General features: G+C 34.6%; 1 protein-coding gene across 3 annotated transcripts in view; it reads left to right on the top strand.

Moving 5' to 3' along the window:
* Positions 1-17,590, top strand: part of Fstl5 (follistatin like 5) — a 507,741-nt gene that overhangs the window by 261,375 nt on the left and 228,776 nt on the right. For all 3 annotated transcript variants that reach the window (XM_035451280.1, XM_035451279.1, XM_035451277.1), the window contains exon 5: positions 1,431-1,551. In XM_035451280.1, the coding sequence (XP_035307171.1) occupies positions 1,431-1,551 (121 nt within the window). The remainder of the gene's footprint in view (positions 1-1,430; positions 1,552-17,590) is intronic.

Raw genomic sequence — 17,590 nt, 5'->3', positions numbered from 1 at the left:
AAGACAATTTTAATAAAAATAAAGAAATATATTAGGGATGTCCTGTTTAGCAGCTAATACACTGTCACTGCATATTACTGCTTTGGTGACAATGTAAATGTGGATCCTATCCTCAGAGATAGCCCACAAGTCATTAACACTCAATTTAATTTGGGCCACCAAACTTCCAATATATGGGTGTCCGCCAAAGCGTTAAAATAGAGATTAAAAGCACCACAAGATCCTGAGAATAGGAATCACATCTGACACTATTTCACATAATATATGTGAAATGCTATATTTTAAAAGAAGGAAGATAAACAACTGTTAACGTGCAGCCAAAGGACACAAAAGCTGGTACCTGAAACCCAACAGATTGTTTAATGATATACATTACATGAAGAGAAATTACTTTAATGTTAAAAGATCATTTCTAAGTGAATCCTACATGGCTTGATTTCACTTGACTACTTCAATATGAATGGAGGTGTAATATTTATTTTCAATTGAGTAATGTGAATTGACTTGCAATAAATTAGACGCTACTAAGTGGCTTTAGCAGGACCCAAATACACTCTGGATGACACAGAGATCATGTTCTGTTTGTACTGTATCACCTTTCGAAGAACAAGGACAGAAAACCATTCTGAGACTTATCTACAAGCAGTAGGAATTTCTTTCTTTGTATGTGGTAAAATATTAAGGACTGGAGAATTGTGGAAAAAGCAATGCAACTAGATACCATGGGTAGGAATGTCTGCTAAATTGTGCAAGCTCTGCTTTCTGACAGGCAATAGTCGAAATCATCAGAGTATAAAAATGTTGAACCTCAGTCCATGGGAGTAGGAATGGTGATGATGGTTTGCCTCGCCATGCTTGAGTAGACTTGTTATCAATCGGTGCATTAATTCTGTCTGGCTCCTGGAAACAGTCATTTACTTAATAGTTCTTTTGTGAGCAGGGAGTCTGGCCCAGTCTCAAATGACTCATCTCCCAGCTACAAAGGAGGTTAGGCATAAGGGGAAAATAAAATCTAACTTCATTTTTCACAAATAATATGAAGAAGGAAGTAGTCACAGCATGAGGCACTTTTCATGAGAGGATGGAACAGTGCTTTCTTCTGACACAGGTCAATGAGGGACAGAATGTGGTTTTCCTGTGCAGGTGTCTCCCTAAATTGGTGTAAATAAAGCAAATAATACTAGCCAAATAGAAAATCTGCATATTTGTTGAGTTATTCTGTGAATTAGACAAATTCTAAGGCTGTATCATGACTTTGCCATTAGATTAGTTAAAACAATTGTTCAATAACCAAAGATCTATGATTGTTGATTTATTTTTTACTGTTCTTCATATTTAAAGAAATCTATCATGTGATTGTTACCAATAAATAATAAAATTATGTAGAAACAATAAGACAAATATCACAGTTTTACTGCATTGTTTGCCAGGTGATTAAACAGGAAGAACTGAACAAGGACTTTTCTGACTGTACCTTGTATGATCTGCTCAAGTATGATGACTTCAATGCTGACAAGCACCTGGCTCTTGAAGAATTCTATAGAACATTTCGTGAGTACAGAGTCAATCTTTATTTCATTTTGCTCTTTTTGTGTGTGTGTTGCTTTATGCAATATGTTCTGTGAGACTGATCCCAAAGTACAAGCTGTTTCTTAGAAGTGTCACAATGAAGAGAATGTAAGGTTTTGCTCACCAGAACATATGCAAAACTAGGACCTTTTGTGATTCCAGAACCACCCTTTGGACATGCTCTCTTCCCTAGGGTATCCTGTGTCCTGCTGATTTTTTGTGTGAAAGCCAATTTGCAAAGCTGCCTTTGTGTTTGCTCTGGAGGAGAAGCAACACTGACCTGTAGTCACCATGCATCAAAAACAATTTAATTACTTATGCAATGACATTTAGAATATCATTGGGGAAGCCAAAATGAATTAACAGATAAGTTACTGTACATTCCAGGAGCTATTGCACTTTAGAATTTTTCTTTCTTCCATTGGAATAAAATATTGTATTTGAGCTAAGGTACTACACTACAATTTATATTTGTTTGAGTTGCTTAAATGTTTTTTAGAATGATGAACTGTCTTTTAAAAGAATATATATATATATATATATATATATATATATATATATATATATATTTCAACATAAATTCCCTGTCAGACTATTCGTTAAAAATAACTTTAAGGAGAAGGGACTATGAAGCCACAACAAAAGCACTGAAAAAAAAATAAAGATCTGTGCTCAAGAAAAAAACAAACAAGTGGGTGCTTGTGAAGCACTGAAGAAGCATGTGTCATTAAATAGAGGAAATGGAAAGAAAACATGAAACAGAGAGCTGGATTACAGATAGACCAATACACTTTGCAAAAAAAAGAAATATGTTATACACTTAATGTAAAGCAATATGTTTTGAACTAAACTGATTCCATCTAATAGGTGACTGCTTTGGGAGAGGTTACTTAAAAATAATATTTCTATCAGCAGTTAGGAACATCTGATGCTTTTACAGAAAATCTATGTTTAGTTTCTCCTACCTGTGTGAGATGACACCATGGGATCCACTGGTTTTTGTAACAACTTGCATACATACATACTCACACACAGACACTGCACTTACTCATAAGTTTGCAAAAGTAACTGGAGGCTATAGATTTTAAGATAAGTTATAAACACGTTCTTATTATTTAATCAAATTATATATTCTCCTAAAATAGAAAGGGGAATTTACCAGGCAAGATGACTCAGTAAGTTTTTGGTCCATTAAAAGGGTATTAAAATCCTCATAGGCTAAGTGGGTACACTTATGAGTGAGTACATACAATTTTGTCTTTCTGTGTTTGGGTTACCTTACTCATAATGATTTTTTTCTAGGCCATCCATTTGCTTGAAAATGTCATGATTGTTGTTTTTACCATAGAAAAACACACCATTGTGTAAATGTGTCACTTTTCTTTATTCATTCTTCAGTTGAGGGGCATCTAGGTTGTTCCCAGGTTCGAGCTATTATGAATAATTCTGCTATGAACAATGCTGAGCAAATGTCTTTGTGGTATAATGGAGCATCTTTGGGTATATGCTCAAGATTGATATAGCTGGGTCTTGAGGTAGATTGATTGCCAGTTTTCTGAGAAACCACCATACTGATTTCCAAAGTGACTGTAAGTGTTTGTACTATCACTAGCAGTGGAGAAGTGTTCCCCTTTCTCCATATCCTCTCTAGAATGGGCTGCCATTAGTGTTTTTTGATCTTAGCTATTCTGACAGGTGTAAGATGGTATCTCAGAGTTGTTTTTAATTGTAATTCCCTGATGACTCCTTGTGCAATTCCTTAAATGTCTTTCAGCCATTTGAGATTCTTCTGTTGAAAATTCCTTGTTTAGATCTGTAACCCATTTTTAAAAATTGGATTATTTGGTGTTTTGATGTCTTGTTTCTTGAGTTCTTTATATATTTTGGAGATCAACCCTCTGTCAGATGTGGGGTTGGTGAAGATGTTTTCCCATTCAATCTTGTCCTATTGGCAGTGTCCTTTGCCTTATGGAAGCCTTTCAATTTCAGGAGTCCTCATTTATTAATTTTTGACACCAGTTGTTGTATTTAGGAAATTGTCTCCTATGCCAATGCATTCAAGGCTACTTCCCACTTTCTCTTCTACCAGGTTTACTGTAACTGGATTTATGTCAACGTCTCTCATCCACTTGGACTTGAGTTTTGTGCAGGGTAATAGATATGGATCTATTTCCATTCTTCTATGTGCCAACATCAAGTTATTCCAGCACCATTTTTTAAAGATGTTTTCTTTTTCCATTATACAATTTTGGCTTCTTTGTCAAAAATCAGGTGTTCATAGGTGTGTAGATTTACATCAGGGTCTCTGATTCTGTTATATAGGTCCACTTGTCTGTTTTATGCCAATTCCAAGTTGTATTTACTGCTAAATATTTTTAGTAGAGCTTGAATCAGGTATGGTGATACCTCCAGAAATGCCTTTACCATACAAGATTGTTCTAGCTACCATGATTTTTTTCCATATGTATTTGAGTACTGTCCTTTCAAAGTATATTAGCTGTTAAGTAGAAGATAACCATTTTACAATCCATAGCCCCAAAGAAGCTAAGAAACAAAGGTAGCCTAAAGAGAGATGCATGGATTTCCCTAGGAAGTGGAAATAGAAGAGATCTCATGGGTAAACTGGAAGCAAGGGGTCATGGGAATAGAAAAAGGATAGATAGGGTTGAGCAGGTTTGTGATTCTCCATAAATTACCTGAAATCTAACTATTTATAAAGTAACTACATTAACACTGCACACAAAAATGGCAGAGATTTTTAAATCTGCTGACATCAGAATATGGTTACTTAAAATCACTATAATTAAAGACTATAATACATAATTTTCATTATTGGAGTAGTCCTTTTTGAGAATAAATAGGTAGCCAGATTGTGACTAAATAAAAATTATCTAGACACTGACATTCACAATATACAACATTAAGGACTTTACCAACAATATATTGATACTAATCTAACAAGTGATCTAGCAAGGCACACACACATACACACACACACACACACACACACACACACACACACACACACACACTGCAGGGTGAGAAATAGAAAAAGTGAAATAGAAATAGATAAAGTGAAAGAAATGGGGAGAAAGAGAAGGAGAGAGGCAAAGGGAGCAATTAGGATTTATATGTTAACATATCTATTTCTTAATTAGATTAATTGCAAATCACCTCCATTTCTGCATATGTGCATAGACACAGGAGTCCTTTTCATCTAAACTGGAAGGGAGATGCATTATTAATTAAGTGAAGCCAGACAAATTCCCAAGATCTTTCTATTCATGCTATTCATTTTCCTGATTGAATAACCTGATGAATATTTTCAGAACTTTAAGTTTCCAAACTCTGATCAATTTTAATCTGTGCCCTGGATCCTGTTTTTTTTTTCCCAGAGAGAATTGGCTGCATATTTTGTTATAATAAAAAGCAGACTGTTTACTGATGTTAAAATCTAGTGTTAATTATTTACACCCCACTATTTTTTACCACTAGCCTCTTACTCTTATAGTCACAATATAGAAATGGCTATACACAAAAATGAAATTGAAGGCTTCTTTTGTAAGTTTAGTTAGTTTTGCAAATTAGACTAGCTATAGGATAGAAAAAATGTGTTTGTGGAAAGGAACCTCCATCTTTTGAAACAATAGATTAAAAGTGATTGGGAAATGCAACAGGTCATGAGCAAAAGTCTGTGAAGATGAAAATCCTAAGGCAGAAAGGAGGGGAAAACTGACACTCACAAGATTAGCTTACTCCAGAGGAAGTCAGTTTCGTGATCAAAATATCAGAGGTCCATTGAAAAGTTTTCAAGAGAGAAGCAAAATGCTGAACTTTAGTCATCACTGTATCACAGCTTATAGAACAAAAAGTGTGCTAGATTTATTAAACTAAAATATACATGATCTGAAACATACAAGTTCTAATCCCTTACTTAAAGATGTGGATAAAACTGAATTCTTACGGACATTCAATTAAGTAGACTCATTGATTCTTGCATATAAATATCTATACAAGGCAATGGCAATGACAACCATATTGAAGGATAATAATAATGCTCATGTATTGATTTATTTTTATTAGAATCTTAATACAAACATTCAAAGGAACTTACAAATTGTATAATCATAAGATATATGCATTTTTGTGTTTGAGCTGGCAAAGGAAACAATGTCATCCATCTATACAGGATTCAGTAATGTACACCATGTGAGTGATTTCCCACAAAATACTAGTAAAGTTAATTTAACCATATTTAAAATTATTTAATGAGAAACGTTTTATAAGTGAAGAGGTGCAGGTGTGCGAGGATTTCTGATCCCTTTCACACACCTTAAAGGTATTTAAAATAGGATTTAGAACTCTTCTCTAACAATGTGAATTGTTATATTATTACCTTCAGTCAACATTGTTATACTGTAGCTCATGTACAAGTGTTTTATCCAACTTCCTGGGAACACATCTGAGAACATTGTCAAAAGTCAAAAGAGTTGGTTACAAAAACATTCAAAAGCCTCTCTTCCAAAGCAAACCACTGGGGTCTGAACTGTGAATGCATATACTCAGCTCTCCACAGAAAATCCCCACCCCTTTCCATTGTCACAATTTAAATAAGCCCACACTGTGCCTCTTCCTACCATGTCCAGCAAACCAAAGATCTAAAAATGCAAGGATATCAAATTGTTTTTTTTATAAAGTTTAGATATAAATCTTAGTACTTAGTCTGGTCTTTCATCACCACTTTTATTTATCATCTAACAACAGGGCTCATAACATAAACATTTGACTCCCCCCCTTTACATCAGTTTTTCTGTAGTGGAATAAAAAGCAAGAAGAGAATGAGTGGAATTATTTTACAATGCTGAGCATGTGAGAATTGAGGCTTCCTGATTTGTAAGCACATGGCTATGAATAACTCTGCCCTTATACCTGATCTTTCCAGCTGAACAATCATAAAAATACAGCAATTTCTATTTCATCATGTCCAGTGATAAATGATTTTTGCTTTAAAAATACTACTTGCAATGATCTAAAAACTCATAAGGAAGAATAGGTAGGTATTTTAGGCAAAGGGAAGTGAGAAATATGAAAATTATTAAAACATATACAACATCACACCTTCTTATAGCTTGAAATAAATGCAAATAAAATTTAACTTGTCTATACACAAATATTCCTCTTATGCCCATAGCATTTATAATGAAGAGGGAAATAACAGCAGATCATGAATGAGAGTGAACCCCAAGGAGTTTCAGGGACAAACAGATGGTAAAGAGATGGGCGTGGACATCCTATGTTCTTGGACACCACAAAAAAAGATTTAGAGGTTAACTGAGCCTTCAATAGCATATTAGCCAGGACAGACCAGTCATTCCCTAGTCTTATTATAAAGTTACAAAATGATTATCCCATGTGTGTTAACAATAACTAACACATGATTTCAGCATATAATATCATGTGACCTTTTGGTACAATTGTGGTTGCATTTTATTCTTTTTAAAAAAAAATATACAGTAGTCGTTTATGTCAACCATGTCTTCATTTTCAGTGCACGTATAATTGTGTTTCCTGTATTTAATCATCTCAGGGGAGCTTTCCTGTGGATGAAAGTGGTGTTGTTTTCAAAAATAGGAAGTCCTATTACTTTGTTGTAAAGTTTGGCTCTAGAAATATGGTATCAAAGGAATTATAAATGTACAGGTTTTTCTTTTAGAATTTCAAGGTAAATAGATTATTTTTAACTCCTTTAAAAGACATGAAATTGAGAATACCATTAAGTACCTGAATCCAGGTCTATTTCCCACAGAAAGGCTTATTTTCTGCTTTTAAGTTGCTGAAAAAAAAAACTGCTATATTGATGGGGATTGTTTCCAAAAAGATTGAAAACACTGATTAAGGAGACATCTGGTCTCACATTTAAGCCTCTGGTGCTGCTTTCTACATCTACAGTTCACACACTTTGGGGCACAGGAAGAAGGAGTGTTACATTAACATAAAACATTTTTCTTTCAAATATATTATTAAGATATTATTGTTCAGTTTCAGTGCAGGGAGATAATACTGAATATTTTTTGGCAGTGATGTTTAGAACACTTCTGCATACTATTTAAACATATGGAACAAGTGTGGGATCATTTCATTATGCTTTTCAGTAGCATATCAAGTATCTAAGGGTGCAAATGAAAGATCAGTACATTTAAAAAAGATTTTACAAAAAATATAGCTTATACAGGAAATGTGTCTGTAATCATACTGAATAGAGTCATAAAATAAACATAATGTCTGGACAAAATGCTTCCAGTTAACATATTCTAGTAATCATGGAATTATGAGAAAGATATTTGTTTTTTATCAAAAAATTCCAGTAAAATTAATTTAATCAAGAATAATAATTATTATCTACTCATGCACTATATACAATTACTAGTTTTCATCTTCAGTGTTTTTACCTAGATGAATTTGCTATTTTTTCAATCTAAAATTTTAATGAGAAAAATTAGTTTAAATCTTCAAAACTTTAGTTTATTCTTGCCTCAGTAGAGTATGTACACTCATAAAAGATTGGTGCAAAATAATTTTATAATGACAAATTTATAAATGTTTCATACCATAACAGTTACAAAATTTTCTGGTAAAATATGAACTTCTCTATCATATGATGTTTTACAAAGCAAAATTTATGACTGGTTTATTTACATTCCTCTCTATGTCATAGCAAAACTTGTTGAAAGGGTTATTAACTTAGGTTTTGTTTCCTGGATGAAATTACATGTATATTTGGCGTATTTTTTCTGATTTCCTGAAAATACTAGCAATAATATATACAGTTTGAATTTATTTATATACAACTGAAATATGTATTCAACTCCATATTTCAGATTGTTAGGATTGTGGTACTGTGCTACAACACAGCCACATGATTACATCCACACTACCTGTTGTATGTTTTAGGAACAATGAAGACAAAAGGGCTATGGACACAAAGTGATGATAAAGAGAAGGAAATATTAGTCACTCTTATTTGATTGAAGAAAAATACTGATTATAACAACTGAGATATCATGTTTTACTGTTTATGTAAAAGTAATCACTATATCTCAAAACTTGTATGTATCTGAGGAGAGTAAAGCATTAACCACTACAATTTGAGGATTACACACTGCATAAAGTTATTAACTTACTATACTCTACATGATGATGCAATTTGAAATATTAAAAATAATGCTAAGATTTTGGTGCTAAGCTGCAGCATCTGTTAATGCCCAGAAGTGTCCACCTTAGAAAAAGCCCCAGATGGCACCATCTCAAGCAACAACAAGTAAAGTTGTGGAGAATACTGAAGCATAGTTAGCTGTCATAGTCTTATACAACATATAAATTCCATGCCTTTATGAAGAAAGTGCTATCCATACAAGGTTTCAAACTACACTAAATGCAGCTCAGTCCTCAGTTCAAAGAGTTTCTGAGAAATTGCTATCATGATCATGGGTCTAGAAATGACAAACAACAGTTATTTTTCATAAATAATATAAAAAGCAGAGTATATATTCAAGGGAAGCACAGTCCAGAATATTATACAGCAATTGATGAGAAGTAATTTTAGTTAGAAGAATTTTTATGACTGACAAGATACATGACAGTGCATAAATTAGGAATGATTGATCAATTCACACATAATCCTTTTTATTTCACTTTCACTGAGTCAGAAAGTGCCTTTCTTTCGCAATATTTGTACAACATCAAGAGGCAACGTGATAAGAATTAAATAAGAATGTTTCAGTTTGAATAAAAGAGAAACTGATAAATCTGATCATGTCTGCCTTTAATGATACATAGAAATTTCACTAGTAGATACAATTTCGTAATGTGAGACTAGCCAAGTGGAGGATGTCAGAAATAGGAGTGTAGAGAAATCTTCAGAGGCAGGACATCCAAACAGATTTTCTAAAAATCATCTTAAAATATAAAACTAGAGGGCAAGGTGGCAGACAGCACCATCTGAAGTGTAGAGAACCTCACATTTCCATTCTATTTTAAATAATACTTCACATGAATATTGCTCCTTTTGTGTCCTTTGTGGTAATAGCTGCTCTTTTAAAAATGATATATTTTGTTTCTAAGGAAGAAAACCTTTGAAGTGTGTGTGTGTGTGTGTGTGTGTGTGTGTGTGTGTGTGTGTGTGTGTGAACCATTTTGTTCCTTCAAATTCTAAAGAATTCATAGAAACAGGAGCCAAATGATGTGAAAAGCTCTTAGAAGCAATGGTGAGAGTGGCGATTATCAGTAAGGGAATATTCACAAATGCTAATACTTTAAGTTATGATTATAAATAAACATGTTCGTTTCTAATTTTATGGTTCAACTATGTCTTAGAAGAATTAATCCTCCAATGTGTCAGCCCCTTGAGGCTGCTCCATGGTTTCATAAAGCTCAGTCTAGGATTTGCTTATAGGGTTTTAATTAATATATAATACAGTGACTCCTAAATTAGGGTAAACTTAAAATTGTACATGGTTTTGTTTATTTATTTACAAATCATCTTTCATAGATAATTCATTAGGTCAATCACAGAGACTAATTGAGCAATCTTACTAGACTTTTTATTTAAATACAATAGGAATTTATAACAACAAACCATACTGTAATGCATAAATCAGAAAATGAACACAAAGTGAAGACAGAATAGAAATTACTAAGTACTACAAAGATGAAGAAATATTACCACCAGCATCCAACAGTACAATACAATAAGTTTAGGCTAATGAGAAACTGGGGAGTGAGATGGAGGACAGGAGCATCCTTTAGTGCAGAGCGGTCTACCCTCACTTTCTCTCCCTCAGAGTCCACAATCATAGTGAGTTTAAAACCCCCACATAAGCTTTAGTTGTCAGGAAGTTTTCTAAATATAACCATGTTCACTACATGCTTTTATGTGCATCTTCTCTGATGAACATTACTGTTTTTCAAGTTTCTTTAGCCACCCTCCCAATCACTACTACATCTGCTTCTACTCCAGATTCTCTTTGGAAAATTTTAGGACTAACGTTATCAGTGAATTAATGCAGTAGCTGGCAATGCAGATACTCTTGCCTCTGATATAACCTCGGAAAATGTTGGTCAATTTCTTATTAAAATGTTATACTTAGTTTCTTTAATCTCTACATTTCTTTGTGTTTTTCATTTTTAAATCATTCTGACAATGAATTGTGTGGCCTCTCCTCCTGTGCTGAAGCTTGAACGCCTGAGTTTTCCTCTTCATTTGACATGATATATAATAATCTTTAAAGAGCTTTAATGAGGAATTGTCAAGATCAGGCAGTCATGTGGACATGTCTTTGGGGGATTATCTTGATAATTAGTTGGTATTAAAAGACATCCCACTGTAGGTAGCATCATTCCCTAGGCACTGGTTCCTGAACTGTATGAAAGTAGAGAAAACAAACTACTAAGGAATACTGTACTCATTCTGCCTCTGCTCTTTCCTGTCTGTTGACTTGAAGCTTTAAATACTGTTTTTTTACTTCCTTATAGGAAAGGACTATGACCAGGATGTAAATGAAACAAACCATTTCATACTCTATATTACTTTTAGAAATATTAGTCACAGCAATAGAAATGAGTTAAAGAAAATTCTAAAGTCTGAAGAAATGGTAACTGCAAATATATTCATAAAGAGCTCATTACAATTGAGGATTAATTCCAATATGAGTGTCTTTATAAAATGAACACTATAGCCCCTCTCTAACTGTGACAGCACATTAAACCTGTAGACATTTACTGGCATTCCAGGAATATTACAAAGAGAAACACTGAATACATTGGGAGCTTTTTCAACAATTTTTTCAGATTTAAAAACTAATATAAAATGAATCTTATGTGGGCTGGAGAGATGGCTGGATCAGGGGTTAAGAGCACTGCCCATTCTTCCAGAGGTTCTGAGTTCAATTACCAGCAACCACATGGTGGCTCCCAACCATCTGCAATGTATTCTGGTGCCATCCTCTGGCCTGCAGGGACACATACAGGCAGAAAACTGTATACATAATAAATAAATCTTTAAAGAAATGAATCTTGTTCTCTGTAGTATGTTGTGGATGTTCCATAAGGAAGCCCACCTTAATTTCATTCCACCATTAATTCTCTTTTACACACACACACACACACACACACACACACACACACACACACACACACACAATGAAGAACATAAGAGATGTAGTTTCTACCTGAAGATTCCAGATCTGTTTTGCTGTCTTGGGTCCCTCACTTTAGTATACATTATTCTTAAATTAGATGCTTCTTTTTAAATATGCATGGATATCGAATTTAATCCCATTGCTTTCCCAAACTTGATTTTATTCTATGATCTATACTTCAACAGCAAACATCACCATTCCCAATCTAGAAATCTGCCATTACCCTTCAATCTTCCCTCCCTCTGACTGTATGTATAATCACCACTTGAATAAAACTAGTTGTGCTTGTGATTTATTTTCCAGACATGACCTCTTCTGGTACTTCTACAATTGCTATTTTGTCCTGACCTCATCACATTTACCATTTAATGAGATATTTTTAATTCTATTTACTAGATGCTATGACTTTTCTAAAGTAAAGGTCATGCTAAATTAGTGCTTTAGCATACAAAAAGCTTAATATGATATTCTTTTTTCTTCTCTAGTTGCTTAATGGTTCTGATAAGTAATATTTTAACATAGTGATTATAATTTCTTAGAAGAAATATTTTCTTCTCCTATTTATTATTGTTAAATCCATATTCTATTAAAAAGCATTTCATGTAAAGTACAATTTTGTATATTTGCATATACAAAAATATATTTTGAATATAATCATGTATGCTTATATTCTTTTAAGTAGCTAGTCTACTATTTTAAGTATCTAAGAATATTTAATCTATCATTGTAAGAAGAGGAAACATAAGAGTTATTAAACAATCTGTAATTATCTTCATAGTGGATATGGTCTATACACATATTTTTGACACTGGAAGAAACATAATTTATTTGAATTCTTTACATTCTGCTCATTTTGAACTAATAAATATTAATTAATTGTGACTTTAGAGGTTGAACATTCTAAAATACTAATATAATTTAGGATGTTTGTATTGATCTGAAGAAGGGTAATATAAAATGCGACCTCTGAGCTCTCTCCGAATTAGTAGGGCCAGGTCGATGGCTTAAAGAGTAAAGGCATCTGCCACTTGAAGATGAAAGACAGACAACCTGAGTTTGTACCCCGGCCGGAATGCATGTAAATATAGAAGGTGAGAACCAGCTACACAAAGTTGACCTCTAACCTCCCACATCTACAGGTGCATCTGATCATCTCCCCGGCAACACATATACATAATGTACAAAACACACACACACACACACACACACACAAACACACACACACACACACACACACACACACACACACACACACAAAGTTAAACTAGAATTACAAACTAGACATTGGCTTGAACATGCTTTCTAAAATTAAATGCTGAAAGTTTATAGAACTTCCTGTATTATTAAAATTTACATTTCCCTACAGACTTCAATCATAGCTGTAGAATTTTATCCAATTCACATTTAACCTTACTGATTTTATCTAATTTTATCTGGGAAGCATAACATTGCTTTGCCTGAATACTAGTCGTCTCTAATTCTCAAAGAAAACTTTGAACATATGGCGTGCATATTTGGCAGGAAGCATTCAAGACAACAGAATGCTATGGGAAGGGTGCACATCACCTGACAAGAGACTTAGTATTTACTCCAGACATGAAAAACTGTCTGGGCTTTGCTGATTCTTTATTGGATCTCATTGAACAGCTTTCCAAGTCTGGTGATCAAACAAAGCCGGTAGAGAAAGCCTGATGCTCACACTGAGTATTGTACTTCAATCTCTCTGGAGAAAAAGATAAGAGCAATTGACTGTGGAGTGCTTTTGGGAAATTACTAAAAATGATTTATCCTAACTACAAAGCAAAAAAAGCTTTTAATGTAAATAACTTAAAAAAATTGCAATGGGCACCATAACATTACAGTGCTGTAATGATACTTAATGTTGCACTATTTTTATTATTTACCTTTTTTGCTAACAAACTGCCTTTCACCCACCTAATTTAATACTATGTCAGAAAGAATGATTAACTGGAACTCAAGAAATCTGTCTGTCCTTGTACATATTTCTGTACACATCTGGCCTTAGTTTCTGGCTCTGCATATTCACAAAAAAACTCTGCAAGCTTACTCAGATACTGGATTAGAAATTATATGGAGTAATATACCCCAGGTGTGAATAAAAGGCTGCTTATACATTTACTCCCATTACACCCATCATCTTTTTAAATGTCTGACTTTAAATTGTATTGACTATCAAATCCCTCTAGATAAAAAAGACATTTGTTATAGTTTTTTAAACAGATGGACTTCCCATGATTGATATACAATTGTATTTGTGACACCTAAAGATGTTTTTTTTATTTTATTAAATTATTAATATTTTCACATGTACTTTCCCTCTCCCTCTCCCTCCCCCCACCCCCATTCCTTCTACCCCACCTCCAACCTACCCCCCACCATGAGAGCAGAGACAGACATCCACAGAAATACACTGAGCTGAAATCTGGAACTCAGTTGAAGAGAGGGAGGAATGAAGAACGAAGGGGTCTGTACCTGGTTGGAGAAACCCACAGAAACAGTTGGCCTGAAAAAGGGAAAGCATATCGACCCCAGATGCTCTTTGGGAGGACAGTACAGGACTAATCCAGCCCCCTGATCATGGATGCCAATGGGGAGGCCCCTGCACTCCTGGGAGCCTCTGGAGGTGGACTGGCATTTTGCCCTGGTGGGTGGGAGGGACTTCGAGAGCCCATCCCACTTGAAGGGATTTGCTCTGTCTCTGAACACATGGGGAGGAGCCTAGGCCCAGCACAGGAAGATTTGGTGGACTTGGTGGAGCCCTGGTTGGGGGCCCTACCCTACCTAAAGATGTTTTAAATTGAGAATGCATACCATTATATATAGCTTGCCACTAAGCTTCAAAAATTACAACATGGAGAAAGAGACACACATTTTAAATTCACAGTGCTGATAAGTTTTGTATCAGCACTGTTAGTGTATGCAGTTCACAAAAGTGAATTTCTTTCATTTATAATTTGATTCCTGTTGCAAATGAGGGTGAATAATGGAGACCGTGATACCATGCAAAGGCTACTCTTCATGAGACCAAGAAAGAACTAAAATATACTCCTAAATTACATCATTACTTAGAAAAGTGTGTCCTTAAGTAATTATATGAACATAATTTTAAAATTTGAATTGAATAGTTCACATTTATATAACAACAAAACTTAATTACATGATGGAGAGTTGCCAGATACATTTTCTTGTGATTATTTTATTTTAAAATGTGTACTTCCTTCATTTATCTTTTGTATTTATATGTATGTAGTGTGCACATGGGTGCACTTTTGTGCAAGAACATGGAGAGACCAAAGGTTGACATCAGGCACCTCCCCCAATTATTCTCTACTTCATTCATTGACTTGGGGACACTTTGTTGAATACAGACTTTACCAGTTAGAATAGTCCAGGTGAGCAGTTCAGCTTTTCCCTGAGATACTTGTCTCCTGGTTCTGCATGCTAGAATTACAGGCAGATCTCCACACTCTCCCGTTTACATGGGCTCTGGGCATCTGTCTGTACTGGAGTCTTCATGCTTTCATAGCCCTTGATCTAGCTCTGGGCTATTTTTTTCTTGTTTTTGTAGTTATTGTTGTCATTTGTTTTGAGGTGGAGTCATGATACATAGCTCAGGATGGTTTAGTGTTGATCTTCTCATCTTTAAAATATGAGTTTGGGGTGCAAAGTGTGAGCCAACATGCTGGAGTGATAAGTACCTTTTTTCTCTATCTTTGAAACCCTACCTTTCAAATATTGAATGTGTAGACATTTATGTTATCTTTAACCTTGGCCTAAAGTCAGAATCATTACAATAACAATTAAGCTTGTTATGTTACTATAAATGATTTCTATTACATTATATCCATGTTATAGTCTAAGGGTAAATAAAAATCTCACAACTTTTATTCTCAAAAATTAGATAGTTCCATATATAAAGTAGCTTTGTGACCAGACAATGATGTTTTTCATGTTTGAGTTTCACTGGCTATTGATTTTGAATTTTAAAATATCATTTATCAAAACAATATATTTCCACATCAATACCAAATCATATTCCAAAGCATGGGATAAGTTTGCCCCCACAAGTAAGAAAAGTAAGTAGCAATAATGTAGGCAAGATTCCTAACTGCTGACATGTTCAGATATCATTGCATAGAATCCTCATGAACAGCCCTAAAATAGCATACTGTTCCCAGTTACCTTTGTTTCTTTTCTCACTGTTTCACCACTAAAAAACACAAAACACCATTGCTAGGAGTCTTAGCTGAGGTCATCCTTGTGGATTCCTAGGAGTTTTCCTGGCACTAGGTTTCTCCCTAGTCCCAAAATATGACCCTCCCCCCATCAAGATGTCTCTTTCATTAGTCTCCCATTCTGTCCTGCCCCAAACCTGCTCCCTCAAGTTCTTATCCCCCATATATTCCCACCCATGCCTCCAGTTCAGCCAGGAGATCTCTTGTATTTCCCCTTCCCAAGAAAATCCATGTATCCCTCTTTGGGCCTTCTTTTCTTTTCTAGACTCTCTGTGGCTGTGGATTGTAAGTTAGGTATCTGGCACTCTACTCATAATATCCACTTATGTGTGAGTACCCATGTTTTCTCTATGGGTCTGGGTTACTTCACTCAGAATGATTTTTTTCTAGTTCCATTTATTTGCCTGTAAATTTCATAATGTCATTGCATTTTACAGCTGACTACCACTCCAGTTTATAAATGTACCACATTTTCTTCATCCATTCTTCAGTTGAGGAGCATCTAAGTTGTTTTCAAGTTCTGGCTATTACAAATAATGCTGCTATGAACATAACTGAGTAAGTGTACTAATCAGTGCCATTTTGGACACTAGACCTCTGATATTGAGTTATGTTCTTACCTCAGATGTTGCCTTTTTATTCTGTTTATTTTTTAAATTGTATCTGGTGTGGTGTGTGTGTGTGTGTGTGTGTGTGTGTGTGTGTGTGTGTGTGTGTGTGTGTTTCTACATGGAGGCCTGATGTCTATGTGGGCTAATGTAGCTTTCTTAGGGGGACAACCTCTCTCTGCCTTTCATGTGCTTCAATTACAATTGAGCCAATATACCCAAGCGTAATTCATCTGATTACTTTGTACCCAATTCTATAGCAGGGTTCTTTGTCAAGCAGCATCCTTCAGTGCATTTTATGAAACAATATTAAAAACACAAGTTAGCAAATAAAATCAAAACATCTAGACTATCCCAAGGACAGTAAACAGTCTTAAAGGTTTTTTTCATATGGACCAATGATGACTTAGAGGACAATTGTAGGAAAATAACTGATTCTTTTACTTTTTAGAAAAATCCTATATCACACACTGAGGTTAGTTTAGTTAAGTTCAGTTAGCTTTACTGTTAGCAGGAAATACATGCACTTTCCAGATACATTATGTATCATTCCAAACTTTGCTTTAGATTTTTTTACCTTCACAATTAATTTAGTGGTAAGAGCAAGCATTCAATAAAATGTGTGTATACAAACTTATGTTAGACTACATAGTTTCCTATAGACATAGACACATAGTATTTTATTTATTTACAAACTTAAATGATAATTCATTTAAAGTATACACACTAGGTATGAACATGCATTCTGGCTTGGTTTTTTGATAATTGGATATTACTGATTTCTTCTATCTTTTCCTTTTTTTGGTTTTTGGAGATAGGTTTTCTCTGTGGCTTTGGAGGCTGTCCTGGAACTAGCTCTTGTAGACCAGGCTTGTCTTGAACTCACAGAGATCCACTTGCATCTGCCTCCTGAGTGCTGGGATTAAAGGTGTGCACCACCAATGCCCGGCAGATATTGCTG

This window comes from Cricetulus griseus (assembly GCF_003668045.3).
Source record: "Cricetulus griseus strain 17A/GY chromosome 1 unlocalized genomic scaffold, alternate assembly CriGri-PICRH-1.0 chr1_0, whole genome shotgun sequence".
NCBI lineage: Eukaryota > Metazoa > Chordata > Mammalia > Rodentia > Cricetidae > Cricetulus > Cricetulus griseus.
Note: the sequence above shows the minus strand (reverse complement) of the source record. Positions and strands in the feature narration are given on the sequence as shown.